At 54.0% G+C, this 16,093-nt stretch overlaps 1 protein-coding gene across 1 annotated transcript; it reads right to left on the reverse strand.

The window, feature by feature from the left end:
• Positions 1-1,571: 1,571 nt before the first annotated feature.
• AJUBA (ajuba LIM protein) lies at positions 1,572-12,548 on the reverse strand. Its single transcript, XM_032343818.1, has 8 exons — positions 11,132-12,548; positions 7,876-7,977; positions 6,128-6,195; positions 5,934-5,996; positions 5,107-5,237; positions 4,972-5,023; positions 4,170-4,238; positions 1,572-3,724 (listed from the first exon to the last, which is right to left on the reverse strand). The coding sequence occupies exons 1-8, from the start codon at positions 12,165-12,167 to the stop codon at positions 3,599-3,601; spliced, it is 1,647 nt and encodes a 548-aa protein (XP_032199709.1). The 5' UTR covers positions 12,168-12,548; the 3' UTR covers positions 1,572-3,598.
• Between the last annotated feature and the right edge of the window lie 3,545 nt (positions 12,549-16,093).

A 16,093-nucleotide genomic window follows, 5' to 3' on the forward strand; every position in this document is an offset into this window, starting at 1 on the left:
TGCTTGGATTGCTCCCTGGCTTCCTTGACCTGGGGCAGTGCTATCCTTTCGAAGCCTAGGTGGACAGAATCTGCCTTGGACGACTCTCCAAAAACCAGCTAGACTGCTCTAATCCATCTGTCCCAGTGACAGTTTGCTCTTGTTTTCAAGGTCCAACCTCAGTCCTTCACAACCAGGGCCTAGTATGGATATCCCAACAGCTCGACACCAATGACTGCCATGGCAGAGGCAGAGGACAGGGGTTGTCCTTGTAAAGTCCCCTAACATTAGGGCTCCAAATGACCCCAGGCCCACTCTGGGGTCTGGATCCTTCTAAACAACAAAATGTTTTTTGCTCACAGGGTTTCCCAATCCTTTTGTCTCAGTTCTACCATTCTGTTTTCCCTCTTGTTAGCCCTTCTTTATAGGTACAGTCTCAAGGACCTCCTCCAGCTGGCTTTACGTGCCTGAAAACAGCTTTCTCTCCTTTCTTGACTGAGGACAGTCTCCAGCTTGATTACAAATGGAATCTTATCGTTTCCCCCGTCGAGGGAGCGCCAGGTGGTGAAGGGGGAAACAGGTGTCTAAGGAGTGAGGCAAAAAGAGAGAACCACCACCAGCCTTATTCCTCACAAACCGCATTCCGGCCTGTGCTGAACAGGTTGCAGAGCCCATGGCTGACGTCGGCTGTGAAAGCCTGCCCTCCCCACACCCCATACTGCAACTCTCATCTAGAAACACGAAATGGATCTGTAATTCTTCCATTTCCCCCTTTCCCCATCTCAGGCCTAGTGGCTGTTGATGAAAATCGGGTGCTTAGTTGGCCAAACAAGGTCTACTTATTACTGTACCCTTTGCAGCACCCCAGGAATCTATCAGCTGTAGATATGAAACAGCACGACTAAGGACGAGCAGTGTCCCAGTGAACAGCAAGAAGACAAACTCTTGCGGTGCAGGGTACACTTGGAAGCCTGCCAGTGATGATGAGGGGTGGCTGGGGCTGCTCTTCTCCATGGCCTGCCCTCCCTGGGCCTGTCCCCAACAGATGTTAGCACTTGTTTTTCCGTGGGAAGGAGGGGGAGAGTAGCCCCGGGAGCAAGAGTAGCCCCGGGATTGTGAAGATCCTCTGTAGGAAGTTACAGTGATGGGACCAGTACAGTGGGACCCCAACTCCGAGTGTACAACACCAAGAGTGAACACCAAGGTCGACTTTCAGGGATCAGGGATCCATCATGGTTATCCGTACCATTCTGGGCACTAAAGCAGATAATGGGGGTGGGTATGCACCTGTGGGGGCAGAAATGGGGATCCCAGATCCCTATTTGGGGGAGCTTAAAGCTGTTCTAGAATCTCTTAAAAAAGCAGGGGCACCTGGGTGGCTCAGTGGGTTAAGGGCTCGCATAGATGAGCATAGACAAAGAAAGGAATCAGCCAGTCAGCAACAGATGTGAGGCTGAAGTCAGAGATAGAAACGCAGGGTTGGAGTGGACAAGTCCCCCAAGAGTCAAAGAAAGGGTGGATATAAGGCTGTATGTGCTTGCCTGGATTTCCCAGGCCTGGAGTGGCCCGGTGAGAAAACTGCCCAGTCACGGTCTTTGTATTCACTTATTTAATAATAATAATTCAGAAGAAATCCCAGCTGTAGACCAATTTCAGAACATTTATCTCGCCCAAAAGTGCATCCCCTCCAGTACTCAGTGGTATGAATGTGAGCTCTTTCTCTAGATCATACGCTCATGCACAGGCCTCTTCTCCGCGACCCCAGCTTGGCTGACACAGGCCACCTTAGAAACCCCCTAAATGTGGGATTGTTGTTCCCACGAGTCACCGTTTCCAGGATGAAACTCTAAGTGACAGAGAATGAAGACTAAGGATCAAAGATTATCAGATTAATTTGCCTAAAACCAAGTCACCCAGAGACAATTAGTCTCAAATAAATATTTATCAAATCTGCAGCATTTCAAAAGGATTTAGTAGACTCATGCTTTCACGTTTTATTGTTCTTGTCTGTGTAATCTTTTAAGTGTTAGTCAACTGATTATGCTACATGCTTGTTCAATTGTTTAGAATTTATGGGCATTTTTTACAGTAGGAATGTAGAAGTTAGGCCAAAGCACCAAAATCATAAGAGCTCCATTAACTTTTCCAAGGTATCTAATTTGTAAAGGAATATTAAGAAACACAAAAAATGATACACAAAATGTCTGTGCCAATTATATTTATTGCTAGCTACTTTAAACTTTTTCGAAAGGTGTCTGAAAAGTAGATAACATAGGTAACATTTTCCATAAACTTAGGAAAAAATATCATTTACAAAGTGCTGCAAATTTGATAAATTTATTTTGTTGACAATGATTCAGAACTACTGTTGGATGAATAGATAAAAATTCTTAGAACACCCAAAATATAAAAAAAAACACAACACTAAATGGCTGTAAAAACACCCCAAAGGGAACCGCACTTTTGGCAAACTTGTCATTAAGTGACGTAAACTTTCGCAGCTCTTTCTGCCCATAGGTCCTGTCCCCGGATTTTCAATAAATCATTAAAAAAAAAAAACCCACAAAAAACTGGTGAAGTAAACTGAAAGTAAGTAAGTCTTGGATTGGCTTGAAGGGACCAATTTTAGCCAAGTGGACTAGAACCATGTCAAAATGTGTTGCCCCTCTGGCTCCCTGGAGCCTCAGGGCTTGGGAGCTGCACTGGTTGGAACACTAGATCCCTCTGCAGGGTGGCAGGTCTGGAGCAGTGAGCGACTGTGAGGGGATGTGGGTGACAGTGACCTGAGAAGAAGGGAGTGAGGGAGCAAGTGTGTGTCTGAGTGTGCCTGTGTACACAGTGGGCTGGAAGTCTCCATGCGCCTGCACCTGGGTGCGTGGCTGGGCCTAAGGCTCCCTGCATGGCACGCCTGGCCCTCTACCCCCAAAGACTCTCTTGTCACGTCCCCAAGCTGAGGAGAAGAGGAACCCAGGACAGCCACCCACCCAGCCTTCCCAGGCCCACGTGAGTCCCTGAGACACAGGCAACACAGGCAGCAGGTCCACACGAGCTACCCCCCTTCCTTCACGGGGCTGAGCAGCTCTCCTGGTCTTTAGAGAGAAGGTGGCCAAGAAACAACTAATGAGTTGTTAATAAGGTCCAGTTTCCACCTCTTCATCTAGATACAGAGATAAGACATTGTGGTAAGAACCTGCTGACCCCGTATCTGACCCACGTGATGGGTGCCAGAGTGAGGCGGGTTCATGGTGTCCTCTCTTTCTGTAACCCAAAGCCAGAATGTTGTTTGGCTTATGCATAAATGGTACTAGAGAAACGGACTAGAATCAGACCTTTAGAAAGTCCTGGAACCTGCCTGTGCATGCCTGAGTATATGCTACAGCACAGGCTGTGCACATGGAAAGAAAGCCAGTCACACCCACCCCCCCATGGCAATTGGAAGTTTCCTTCTCCACAGTCCATCTGGAATGTTGTATCTTTGGGTCTCTGGCCCCTGGGGCCCTCCCCAGAGGACTCTTCTGCCTGGCCTGGGAGGGCATTCCTTGCCTCGGCTGGCCTCAGAGGGGCCCTCTGGCCAGAGGGATTTGCCAGGGGCAGCAAAGGCAGCAGCACAGACCGCAGTTCAGATATAACTGGCAGGGGGCTGTCGGGTACTGAGCCGCTGCATGTGACAGCCGTGGCAGAGCAAGTGCCCATCCAGAGGGAAGCAACAGCAGCCTTCTTCATCACTCAGCTGCATCCGGCAGTCCTAGGGAAGAAGGACACCTAGTTCACCTCCGCCCGGGCACTGGGACATGTTGGGAGACTGTGCTGATCCACACCAGCCCCCTCGTAGACTGGAAGAATGGTGGGGCTGGTTGGAGGTGATGGCCTCCGAGTAGAAGCCCGAGAAAATACCTCAGCTGGACAGCAGGTGTCGCTGCTACAGCGGAAATAATGAGGCGGACTCCCATTTGCAGTGGTTACCAGGAGTCCCCAGTTCAGGCTCACCTTGGGGAAAGCCAGATGCAGAAAGGACTAAACACCCAGGACCAGACAGAGTGGATGAAGGAGGGCAGAGATACTGGAGATGGGTCCTGGTTTCCACGCTGTAGACCGCTCCCACAGACTTGAGCAGTCCAGGGACATGCCTCCTCCCCAGCCCCATTCCCTCTCCAGATTCTCCTCCAGGAGCCCTGGCTCCTCACACTCACCTCACAGTGGTAGCACTCAAAGTGATAATCTCGGTCCATGGATATCACCCTCACAATGTCTTCACAGCCCTGAAATGATGCAGGCCCCCATGGGATGAGTGTAGAATGACAACCCCAGTTCGGCCCTCCCCTGGGCCCCTTCCCAGCCCAATGCGAAGATCATTCAAAGGCCTCCAGGAAGAACTCTCTGCAATCACCTGTAGCTTTCAGATGGCCTTTGGAAATCCTACTAGAACTTTCCCCCTCCCCTTCCTTGATACTGCCTCCAGGAAGGCCTGTCCTCTCAGTCTTCCCTCTGTCCAGCAGCTCTGGCCTTACCTACCTCTCCGAGCTGTGGGGAGGGAAAAGGGGCCGGCAGTCTAAGTAAAGTAAGCTAAGCTGGGGACAAGGAGTTCCAGTAGGGTCTGGTTCCTTATTGGCTTTCAGATTCTCTCCCCAGGCCAACACGTAGCACACACAGAATAAATCATTGCTGACATCTTCCTACCGGCCCTGAGGATTCTTCCCACCTTTTTCTAGCCCCTACATCTGGGATCTGCTGACTCTGACCTCAAAGAAAAGCTTCCTCCTATGGCCTGGGACAGACTGGATGAAGCCTGGGCCCAGTGAGGCTGTCAGAAATGTCCAGGCCCGGATGTCAGGGTCAGGGTGGTGACCCTGAGAGCAGAGTCACACGGGAATCTTCGCAGAGCACATTCCTCAGCACCACCGCCTCCCGCGGGAAGCCAGGCCCATATGTCCCCACCCCCTTCCCAGGGGCAGCAGCATTGGCTGCCCCACAGGAGAACCCTGGCATACTGACCTCTGAGGGGAGGATGGGTTGGCCGCAGGCTGCACATTTAGGAGCATAATTTCTGAAGAAGAGAGGGCAGAGACGAGTTGAGGCTGGGAAACCCAGAGGCCAGTCCCACACCACACCCCCAGGGGGCAGACTCACTTGTGGTAGTCAGTGACGCAATACACCTGGTTGGAGAAGTCCACGGTGAAGGGGATGCCGTCCAGACACTTGTTGCAAACGATGCACCGGAAGCAGCCCGGGTGGTAGGACTTCCCCACAGCCTGCAGGATCTGGCTCACGGGGTGGGAAGACAATCAGTCTCCCTCCAGTCTCATTCTCTAGCTACCCATGGTGCTCCTTGAAGCCCCCCAAACTCCTCCAACTCCCCGCTCTCCTCCCAGAACAATGCTCTGTAATCTGAGGGGCCCAAAGGATGCTTAAAATAGAGGCAGAAACATTGAACACAGTCTTAGAGAACATCCAGGCCAGTGGTTCTCACCCAGGGAGCTTGTAAAACCCATCAGTGCCTGGGCCTCACCCCAGAGGTTTTCATCACAGTCTCCGATGACAACCCAGGCACTGGTTATTTTCTTTACTTCTTCCCAGGTGATCTGCTAGGCTTGACCACTGCTCTAATCCTATTCCCCTTGCTTACGGAAAAACAACAACCCTGAGTTCTAACTGATCCCAGCCAGTAGCAGGAAGGGGATTAAGACCTGGGACCCCACACTCCTAGCTTGGCTGTGACTGCAGGAATAGGCAGGGACCAGATCACAGAGGCTGTGGGGATGGCAGGATTAGGGGTGCTGACCCAACCAACAGAGGGAAGGCACTACAAATAGCTGCTCTGGGGAAGAATGGGAAGAAAGCCACTCGCAGTGATGGAGTTCCTCCCTCCCCCTTTTCTCAGTACCCACTTAGCCCCTGGTTCTACCCCTCAGTCACTCAGCCTCACAGAGAGTCACAGTTGAAGACACTTTGCTTACCTTCTCCAAGATCAAGTGACCACAGACACAGCATTTCTCAGCTGCCTCCTGAAACCCTGAAAACTAGGGAGAAAGAAAGAACCAAAGGAGGATATCACAAGCAGAGAAGGACTTGACGGGTGCAACCCCAATGGGCCACCAAGAAAGGTCCCGGTATGAGAGCCAATTCTAGGCCCAGGGGACCCCTCACTCACCAGATAATCTTCCTCACAGTACACGGAGCCATTGACGCTGTAGAAAGCCTTGCAGCGCAAAGTTCGCCCTAGGAGCAGCAGACAAGAGACTGGAGCCATCCCAGTGTCCACATACAGGGCGTCCCCGCCTCGGGGACACTGCTCTCCAATGTAGGATGACGTATTTAATCTGGACCTTAGTGCCAGTGCTCCTCACTGCTGTGTGTCCTCCCTCTCTACACAAAAATCCCATCTGATGTGATTCCAATTTACTTTGGTCTCATTCCTGCAAACTTCCCCTCTCCTCTGCTCGCTGTTTCTCCAGTTCTCACCTCAACAGTTTTCTAAGATCCTAACCTCCCTCAGTGAATGCCTTCCTCTCCAGGGCACAGGGAGTCACCCAGGGGTGGGGGTTGGGGGACCCAACCCCAGGCTGGGTACAAGGTAAAGGAGCTGGGAAAAAGGTACTGTACAATGCCCATGGAGGTGTTCGCTTTATTATAGGCCTTGCCCTCTGGGACCTTTCAACCTAGGGGCCTCTTTGCCTGTGTATAGCCTTCCTGCTATCCTAGCCCTGTCTGTCTTCTTCCAGGGACAGGCTCAGCAGAGGTCAGGAAATATTGGCATTACTGTTGGGGACAAAGTGCTCTTCTCAGGAGCAAAGTCAGTTCCCTTTCCCGCTGCACAAGGCAGCTCCCCCAAGCTCAGAGAAACCCAGAGAATCCAGGATCTTCTGTGAGCAGACAAGGCATGTGACCAACACTTAGGAACTGCTCCAAAGTGTCTAAATTGTCAGGGAGATGGGAGGAGTGAGACCCAAGGTGGAGAAAGGGGCTAGCTGGCCACCTTCTCTGCCCTCTTCTGATCAAAATCTCTTCTACCTCCTATCAGAAGTTTGGAAAAGCTGACTTAGAGACTCAGGAGACACGGCGGGGGTACAGAGAGGGAAAGAGACACACCCAGAAAAGGCCCTATACACAAGACAGACAGATGGATGAACCCAAGAGAATCAGGCAGAGGTGGGGGCTGGCAGTGGTGGTGGTGGCTGGAGTAGGGGCACAGAAAAGCTGAGTGCTGGAGTCAGACAGGCAGAGATAAGAGATTAAAGGTTTAGCAAAGGAATCAAGAGTGGGCAAGCAGTGGGGAGGGGTAATGAGGGAGGTGAGGGAAGGGCTGGGGAGTTAAGGCTGCTGGGAGCACACCCCCCCCCAAGGCGGGCCTCCTGAGCTAACAGTGGCGGGCATTCCTGGAGCGTGATGTCATCAGCTTGGCATGGCCCTGTGGCCTGCACTCTAGTGAGGTGGCTGAACTCTGACCAGCCAAGAGAAAACCCCTCTCTCGGCCCCCCATGGCTCCCCACTCCCCCAGCCCACCCCCACCCTTCCCACATTCCAGTCTTTCACTGTCGCCCCAGGCAACTCAGACTGTCCAGGACCAAACCCCACCAAGGAGAGGCCGAGGCTGGGCTGGAGTCCAGGCTGGGCAAGCAAGGAAGCAGAAGAAAGAGGGAGGAACAGAAAGGAGGAAAAGAGGCTCAATGCAGGAAGGGAGGGCTGACTCCAGAACGCAGACGCAACATGGGGGCCGGAGAGCCAGGTATAGCAGAGGAGGGAAGGCGGGCAACAGTGGGCATCCAGACACATGGGTGTGGGACGGACCCGAAGAGGCACAAGCTCTGCTTTCCCTAGGCACTTCTGAGGGTGTATGCTTGTGGGACATGCTTGAGGCCTCAGCCCGCCCCCTGCACAAGGCCTAGGGGATACACTCACCACAGGAGCAGCAGACAAAGCACTGGGTGTGGTAGAGGCTGTCCAGGGCCTTGCAGGCGTTGCTCTGCCCATAGATGCCTTTGTTGCATTTAATACAGGTACCTGAGGGGAGAGAAGACGTTGTCAGCATCATATCCCACACACCCCCAGCTCAAAACAGGGATTTGGGATCTTTCTTGACTGCTCTTTCCCGATTGTTCCAGAGGACCACCAGTCCCAGCCTTCCTTTCACGGGCTCTCTCCTGGGAAGAGAGGAGAACAAGAAATGGGATGCGGCAAGGTCTTGGCTGAGCAGACCCATCATTGTTTACTGATTAATCAACAGATATTTTCTGAGCATCTATTTTGTGCCTAGCAAAAATACAGTGCCTGATACTGTGCAAAATTGGAGAGAGTCAAAGATATGATCCTTGACTTTCAAATGTGCAGATTCTGTCAGGGAGACAAGACTAACAGGCAAGGGTTTGACCCCTGGTGCACTGTGTTAGGAAAAAGAGAGATGCCAGTCCATAATGGCCCAGGAGCAGACTCCCAGAGAAAGCAGGCCAGGTCTAGACAGCCTCTCTGGGACCTCGGTTTCCCCATCCGTAAAATGAGCTGCCATATAGCTACAAAATGACTTCTTACTGCTTCACACCTTGAGGCTTCCAAGGATGGAAAGAAGGATATGGCTCAGCAGAGGGCCCTGGGCAGAGCGGACCATGTGAGCATGACTCCTGTGGGGAGGAGGCTGCTAAGAATGTAGGGTGTGTTTCAGGGACTGGAGGTTGCACAGGAAGGTGGGGGAAGGGTGACAGAATCCCTAAGGTCTCCCTGAAATCTATCATGGGATGGATGGAGCTGAACTGCTCTTCCCCCACCCCCCACCCCTGCCAAATACATACACCTGGCTCTGGCACCCTCCTTTCCTGGGTGTGTTCTTTCCTCCCTCCACTCCCCAATTCCAGGCCCATGAGTGAGGGCTAGGGCCTGTCTTTGGGGAGCAGATCCCAACGGGGCCCGCCTCACCCGCCCCACCTCTCCCCCTCGGCACACTGCCATACTCCTTGCCTGCTGGGGCCCATCCCAGTCTTTGCCCAGGGGCTTCGGAGCCCGTGCAGCAGCTGCAGTGACTGATGGGCCCAGGCCTGTCCTGTTCCCACCCTCTGGCAGCTGGGCAAGGCTGTAGCCAAGAAAGAGGGCCCCGAATTAAGGGCCAGAGTAGAAGAGTACAGTCAGGCTGGGAATTCTGTCAGAGGAGACAACCTAACTCTCGGGGAGAAGCAGCCTCTACTTCTGGGGTCAAAATGCCCAAAAGAGTGAACCAAGATCACCATGCCAGGGGGGCCCATCAGAACCATTTCTTTAGGAAGCCTTGGACATTATGGGAAGACAGGCGCAAACTGCTCAGGCATGCCTGCCTGGCCTCCTCTAACCCAGCATATCCACGCCTAGGTTCTCCCTGCCCTTTTATTGCACTCTGTCCAAGCTCCTTTCTTCCTTCTCACTCTGATGGCTTGGCCCAAGAGACTTCCTTCCCCTCAACCGCCACTTCTTATGGGCCCCAAAAGAAACTGCTAAAGGGATCCTGTCCCTTAACCAAAGCATCATCTACTCTAGGCTTTCCTCTCTTAGGATGGGAGGATAGGGGTTGACCCGGGGAAGGAAGGGCCCTTTAAGCCTGTAGCCCTGCTACCTCTCAACTTCTGCCTCAATCTGCCCTCCCCGGCTAGGTTCTTCTCCCTGTCCACATTTCTAGCCATAGAGGTGGTCTAGGGCACGAGGTCCAGGGCAGGAACACGGATGATGGGAAAGGAGAGGATAAGCCCAAGGCCTTCCATTGTTTTTCCTCCCACTGCATTAGCATTTCTTTCTATAACAAATTGGTGGCTGTGGGTCTTAGCTAAAAAGATCCTTCAAGATCCTAATATCCGGGGCGCCTGGGTGGCTCAGTGGGTTAGGCCTCTGCCTTTGGCTCAGGTCATGATCTCAGGGACCTGGGATCAAGCCCAGCATCAGGCTCTCTGCTCAGCGGGGAGCCTGCTTCCCTCCCTCTCTGCCTGCCTCTCTGCCTACTTGTGGTCTCTCTCTGTCAAATAAATAAATAAAATCTTTAAAAAAAAAAAGATCCTAATATCCCCTGGTAGCTGAGACATATAATCAATCAAAACTCCTTAAACGTGGGGTGCCTGGGTGGCTCAGTCGTTAAGCCTCTGCCTTTGGCTCCGTCATGATCTCAAGTACCTGGGATGGAGCCCCACATCGGGCTCAGACTCCCCACTCCCTCTCCCATTCCCCTTGCTTGTGTTCTCTCTGTGTCAAAAAAATAAATAAAATCTTAAAAAAAAAAAAAAAAGACTCCTTAAAGGTAATTGCGTGTGGGAGACAGAGCGACCAGGTTTTCTTAACAGAGGCAGAAACTAACGTGCTGTTTCTAGCCTGAATTCTGAGCAGGTTGTGGACCAAACCGAGGGCCAGGTTATTTCTGGCAGTTACACAGGGTCGTTAACCTGCTAGGGATGCTGGTGTCCAGGTGGTCATGGCTTCTGCCCTGACTCCCCCGGAGGATGGGGTAAATAGAAGAGACCCACCAGGTCTCTGCTTAAATGCTCAGGCACCCAACAAGCCAGCATGACCCGGACAAGCCAACAGCAGGGTCACTGCTTTCCGTCCCCGAGAGCTTCACCCTCTCTCCCAGGCTCCACTACCCGCCCGCCGCCACAGCTCCGCGCGTGTTAGCAAGCAGCACCCCCCACCCCGCCCCACCTCACCCCACCCTCCGCCCCGCGCCGCGCGGCCAGCCCCGCCCGCGGGCACCTGGAGCGCCCGGGCAGGAGCCGGCACGCACGCGGCCTGCCCGCCCCGCCCCCCACCCGCGCATTCCCCGAATTCCTGCGGGCGGAGCTTGGGCCCGGGTAGGGGCGCGGCGCGCAGAAGCCTGCCGGGGCACCGCCGCCAAGGGGGGAGCAGGATGGGGAGATGCTCTCACTCCCCACTTGGTCCCCTCCCCACGAGGCCTCCTACCGCGAAAAACGGAGGCTCCAAAGCTTCAACTGGGACTCACGAGATAATCAGGGGGTTGAATGTAGCAGGAATAAGGGGCCCACGGTCCATTTGAGACCTAGTGGGAAGGGGAAATCCCTCTTGCCTCTCTTCTAGCTCCGCGTCTCCGCCTCCGACTTCCCGGCGCCGGCAATTTGGGCCGTCGGGGCAGTGAGGAAAGGAAGGCGGTGATGGGTCCCGTCCTGTCCCGTCCCTAACCACTTCTTTGACTCACCGAAGTAATCCTCTCTGGCCTCCGGCTCCCGCATCCGGGCCCGGGCGGCCTCTGGAACGAAAGGACCTGGCGGTTCCTCGAGACCCGACGGCTCAATCCCCGAGGGTTCCCCGCGGGCGCCGGCTTCTCGCCCACCCGTGCCCACCGTCAGGCGCAGCAACGCTGTTAGCTCATCCTGGTATCGGGCGCCCGCGGCGCAGTCCCCGTAGCCGGTCACTGAGTGTCGTCCGGGTTGCGCCCCGCGTCTCTCCAAGGGCCCTGCCGCTCCCACTCCGGCCCCGGCTAGAGCTCCGGGGCTGCCCAGGGCCGGGGGATAGGAGTGGCGGCTTTCCTGGCAGCCGAACCCCGCGGGCCGGTGAGCACACAATCGGTCCAGGGCGGCGTGGAGCTCCGGGTAGGCGGACGGCACCCCTCCAGGGGAATACCCCGCTGGAGCCCCAGCCAAGGGTGGGCCAAACAGACAGGGCCCGGCGGGCAGGGGGCTGCCGTGGCGCTGGTCGTAGCCCATGCTGATGCCGCTGGTGCGATTGCTGCAGGGTCGACTACCTCCGGCTCCGCCTGCCCCCGCCCCGTCCAGCAGCAGGCTACCCCGGGGGCTGGACGGCTTGCTGGCGTCGCTGGCTGAGCTACTGGCGAAACTGGAGCGTGGGCTTAGAGCTGGGGCCGTGGTCTCCAGCCGAAAGTCGGGGGGCAATGACTGAGGTAGAGGCAAGGCCCGGGTGGGAGGCGGCCCCCCGGGGAAGGAGCCCTCGTAGCGCTGCGCCTCAAAGGAGCCGCGCGGGTTCCGCTCAGCGTCCAGGGGGCCCTGCTCCCGGGCTGGCTCCAACGGCTCATCCCCAGGTCCCCCAGTAGCTCCACGGGGCCCTGATTTCCTAGGCCCCCCCAACCCACTCAGACGCCCCTTGCCCGGCCCGGGGGTCCCATCAGACCCAGACCGGCTAGATTCACCCTTTCTGCGGCCGAACTTGGCGCTGCCGGAGTCGGAGAGCCTTAACTTCTCCAGCAGGCGACTGGCTTTCTCCCCTAACCGCTCCATGCCCTCGGGCCTGGGGCCTCCAGCCCCCTCCCCGCCGGGCACCCTGCAGCTTCTCGGCGGCCGCTTCTCTTTTCCAGCGGCCGGACTCCGGTTCCCCGGGGGCACGGGGTAGGCACAGGGGGTCAGCGGGCGGCCCAGATGCCCGGTACCGGGAATCCCGCAGCATCCCCCAGCGAGAGGGGCTGCTTCCCCCCGCGCATCAGGAGTTAAGCGGGGCTAGAAGGGCCTACGGCCGCGGCTGTCCCATCCGCAGGTCAGTCTGTTCACGCGTCCACTCGCCCAGCCGCCCCACTCTCCCCGGCCCCCGCCCCCCTCGCTCTCACACTCAGCACAGACCGAACTTCTCTCCCAAACTTTTGTCTGCCTGGCCGGATCTACTTTCCGGGAGGGGCGGAGCGCTGTGTGCGAGAGGAACGGGGGTGCCTGCGCAGGGATCTCTAGTGCGCCGGAGGGGGAGGGTGGTGCTGGTGCTAACTCCCTGGAGGTGGAGACCCAACGACCGGAGACGAAGGGAGGCCGAGGGGCAGTTTGGGCAGCTGCTACTACATCTCTCAGGAAGTGGGACCGGGAAAAGTGGGGGAGGGGGGCAAGGAACTCTTTGTTTGCAGTTGGAATGCGCGGAGGGGCACGGTGGAATGTCGCGGTCCCTGACGGGGCGACGCGAGGCATGTTCTGCGCAAACATCGTGACTTTGTTCCTACTGTGGGGACTGTGGGAGAGATGAAGAGAGACCGGCACAGAAGTAATGAGACCCATAAAGAGGGGGCAGGGAGAAAGGTAGATACATAAAGAGGTCAGAGACGCGTATGGGAAGAGTCCAGAAGGGCGAGGAAGCCCACGTAGAGAGGTGGTGGAAGACAGGTAGCGAAAGAAAGGGGGAGCTGGAGCAAAGGGAGGAAATCGTGGGTGGTGCGCAGACCGAAGGATGAGCAGACTGCGAAAAAGGCAAATTTGTCCAAGTCCAGACAGAATGAGAGCTCAACAGATAAACTGCAATAAAATAACACCACTTTCTGAACCCAAAGCTCCGCGACGGTAGGGAGGGAAGGAACTTTGGTGTCTATGCAAAAATAGTGAGGAAGAGGGTTGGGACTCATCCCTACCGTCCGGGTAGAACGGTTAGAGGACTAGAAGACACCCCCTGGTGTTGGGAAGAGAGATTTTTAGCAACTCTCTCAGGCGAAAAGGGGGATGGGAGGCCTGGTGTTAGGGCTAACGGACCCCTCCCTGATGGTGGGCCCACAGGAGATTGTGATAAAGGGTAAGCATTAAAAAGGAAGAAAAGAAATGTCATTTAGACGATCTAGCAAGTGAAAATGATCAGGGTGGAAAAGGGAAAGAGAAGGCTTCTAGTGTTGGACGTACTGGAAAAATGAAGAATAAGGAAAGGAAGAAAAGGTGGCTGAAACTAAACGTGTCTAATTAAATACCAGTGCAACTGATTTTGCCCTGACTAGCGTATCAGGGGCAAGGAGCAGAGGAGGTAGAATGGGGAAGGAAATGATTCCTTTGTATTTAGATAGTAAATGAGCATGAAAATTATATGCAAACAAATCATGCATATTATTTTCATTTCAACATTTTGAACACCTTTCCTAATCTTAGTGTAGCCTTAGGGAATGGGGAAGCAAAGGAAGTTAATATCTTTGGGGAAATTAATTTGGCACAAACTATTTGGCTTCTTTGTCCTAGCTGCATTGTCTCCCTGACCTCATCTCTCTGGAGAACCAGCCTCTCTCTTTCCCTGTCAGGCCTACAGCTTTTCTCTGATCCAGAGGAGAGTTCAGTATCAGACTAGAAGCTGGGAACACTGAAAGCATTAGTAACAGAGGGGAGCTATCAGGTTGCATCCAGAACCCGCTGTGAGTGACATCTCCCTCCTTTCCTGTCTCCAGATGGGGAAAGAGAACTTGGATTCTTCCTTCCTACTACTTACAACCAAAATATCCACAGAGCCTCTTATATTTGGAAGCTTTCCCACTTTGGAGTGGGGATGGGAGAGTGAACCTTAGGAAAAGTTGAGAAGCCTTTAAAGGAAGCCCCTGTGGGAGTTGGTGGTGGCAGCAATGGGCCCAGCTGGGACCAACCACCTGTGTTTTCAGGGGATAACAAGAACCAGAGACAAGTGAAGGGGCGGAAGGAGGCACTGAAGGCACGCTCCAGAGTGCTTAGGACCTCAGGGTAACCATTCCATAGTCTCGACTAGAGCCGGGAGCTCCACAGGCCTTGTTCTCCCTCCTCAAGACTTGAATTATGAATTGTGTACACAGATGGCTCCCAGACATTTTTTCTTTTATAAGGAAGCTCTACACCCAGCCTGGGGCTTGAACTCATGACCCTGAGATAGAGAGTTGCATGCTCCATTGACTGGGCCCTTAGCCCAGACTTTCTTAGATTTAAAAACTCAGCTGACCGCTAGCATCTCTACTTGGCTGTCTCAAAGGCATACAACACTCTCAACTGACTTCACCTTCCCTGCCTCCCGAAACTGGCTCCTCCAGCATCCCCTGAAGAAATGGCACCTTAAGCACTTAGCTGCTTAAGCCCGAAACGGGAACACCAACCTTCTGTCCTCCTCCCTCCATCTAAGGTCCAACCAACTCTCATCACCAAGCCTGTCAGTCACCAAATCCTCTCAGTTCAGCTTCTTAAATAACTTCCAAATCTGTCCTCCTCTTACCATCACTTTCTGACCAGACGTTTCCTCTCCTGAGCCACTGCAGAATACCCCCCAGCAGCCCCACACCCAGACCTGGGTTTCTCCCTGCCATCCATCTCCTACCGAGGACAAGGGATTCTTCTCAAACACAAAACTGATCATCTCATTTCCCTGCTAGACACCCTTGAATGATTTCTCACTGCCTTCGAACTAGACGAGGTCTGTGTGTCTCTCCAGCTTCTCTATGCACCAGTCCCTCCTCAAACTGTTCTGCAGGACGATGGCAACTCCTCTGTGCTCTCTCTTGCCTCTGGACTTTCGTCCTTGCTATTCCCTTGTTTGGAAGACTCCCGGCCTACCCTTCCCCTCTGGCTCACGCCTCACCATCTTTCAGGTGCCAGTCTAAGCACCACTCTCTGAGAAGCCTTTCCAGACCCCCAGAGTAGGTCAGCCAGCCCTGTTGTCTGCTGCCGCTGCCCCTTACACTCCCCCATCATCACCCTTATCACAGTTCATTTCACTGTATACTTAACTGCCTGGCTCCCTGATTAGATAATGAAACCTCTAATCAGCATCTGACCTGCTCCACAGGGTACCCACAACACCTAACACAGTACCTGACACCTAGGAAGTAATCAGTATTTGTTGTATGACCGACTGAACAGAAAGCCATTTTTACTTCACATTCTATTCATCAGGCACAAAGTTTGTATGCAAGTGTGTGTGTGTGTGTGCGCATCCGCATGTGCACACATTCACGCGTGTGCGCGCGCGCACACACACACACACACACACACACTCACCCCTTCCTTGAAATATAGCTTGGCTGACATGACTAAGAAAATAGCTACAAAGCCCCCTATACCGCTGTGTCACACAGGGGGACAGCAGCTGCCAGTGGGACATGGGAACTCTTTAGGCTTTAATTTCTTCATGTGGAAGATGGGAATAATAAAATCTGCCTTACATAATTCAATAAACAACAGCTATTATATTAGTCTCCCAATTCCCAAATAGGAATGGAGCAGTGCTCAGAAGACTCCAGCCCATGACAGAACTGCCCACCAGGGGGCAGTAGGACCCCGGCCTGGTCCCAGGCTGCAGCCACCGCAGAGCCAGACAAGCAGTCAGGGGGAAGCAGAATGTGCAACCAGGGTAGCTTCCCCGAGATTTCAGTGAAACCAGAAAAAAACAAAAACAAAAACAACAACCAAAAAAACTCCGTGATGGGGCATATGTCAAGAAGGCCTCATGTTTCTTAGACTCA

This window comes from Mustela erminea, chromosome 5 (assembly GCF_009829155.1).
Source record: "Mustela erminea isolate mMusErm1 chromosome 5, mMusErm1.Pri, whole genome shotgun sequence".
Lineage (NCBI taxonomy): Eukaryota > Metazoa > Chordata > Mammalia > Carnivora > Mustelidae > Mustela > Mustela erminea.

Bases quoted from the DNA above. Each gene is read 5' to 3' on its own strand.
- AJUBA (XM_032343818.1), bottom strand. From the start codon at position 12,167: ATGGAGCGGTTAGGGGAGAAAGCCAGTCGCCTGCTGGAGAAGTTAAGG. The intron at 7,978-11,131 runs GTGAGTCAAAGA...CTCTCCCCTCAG, and splicing joins GGCCAGAGAGGATTACTTCG to GTACCTGTATTAAATGCAAC. The intron at 4,239-4,971 runs GTCAGTATGCCA...GCATCATTTCAG, and splicing joins AACCCATCCTCCCCTCAGAG to GGCTGTGAAGACATTGTGAG.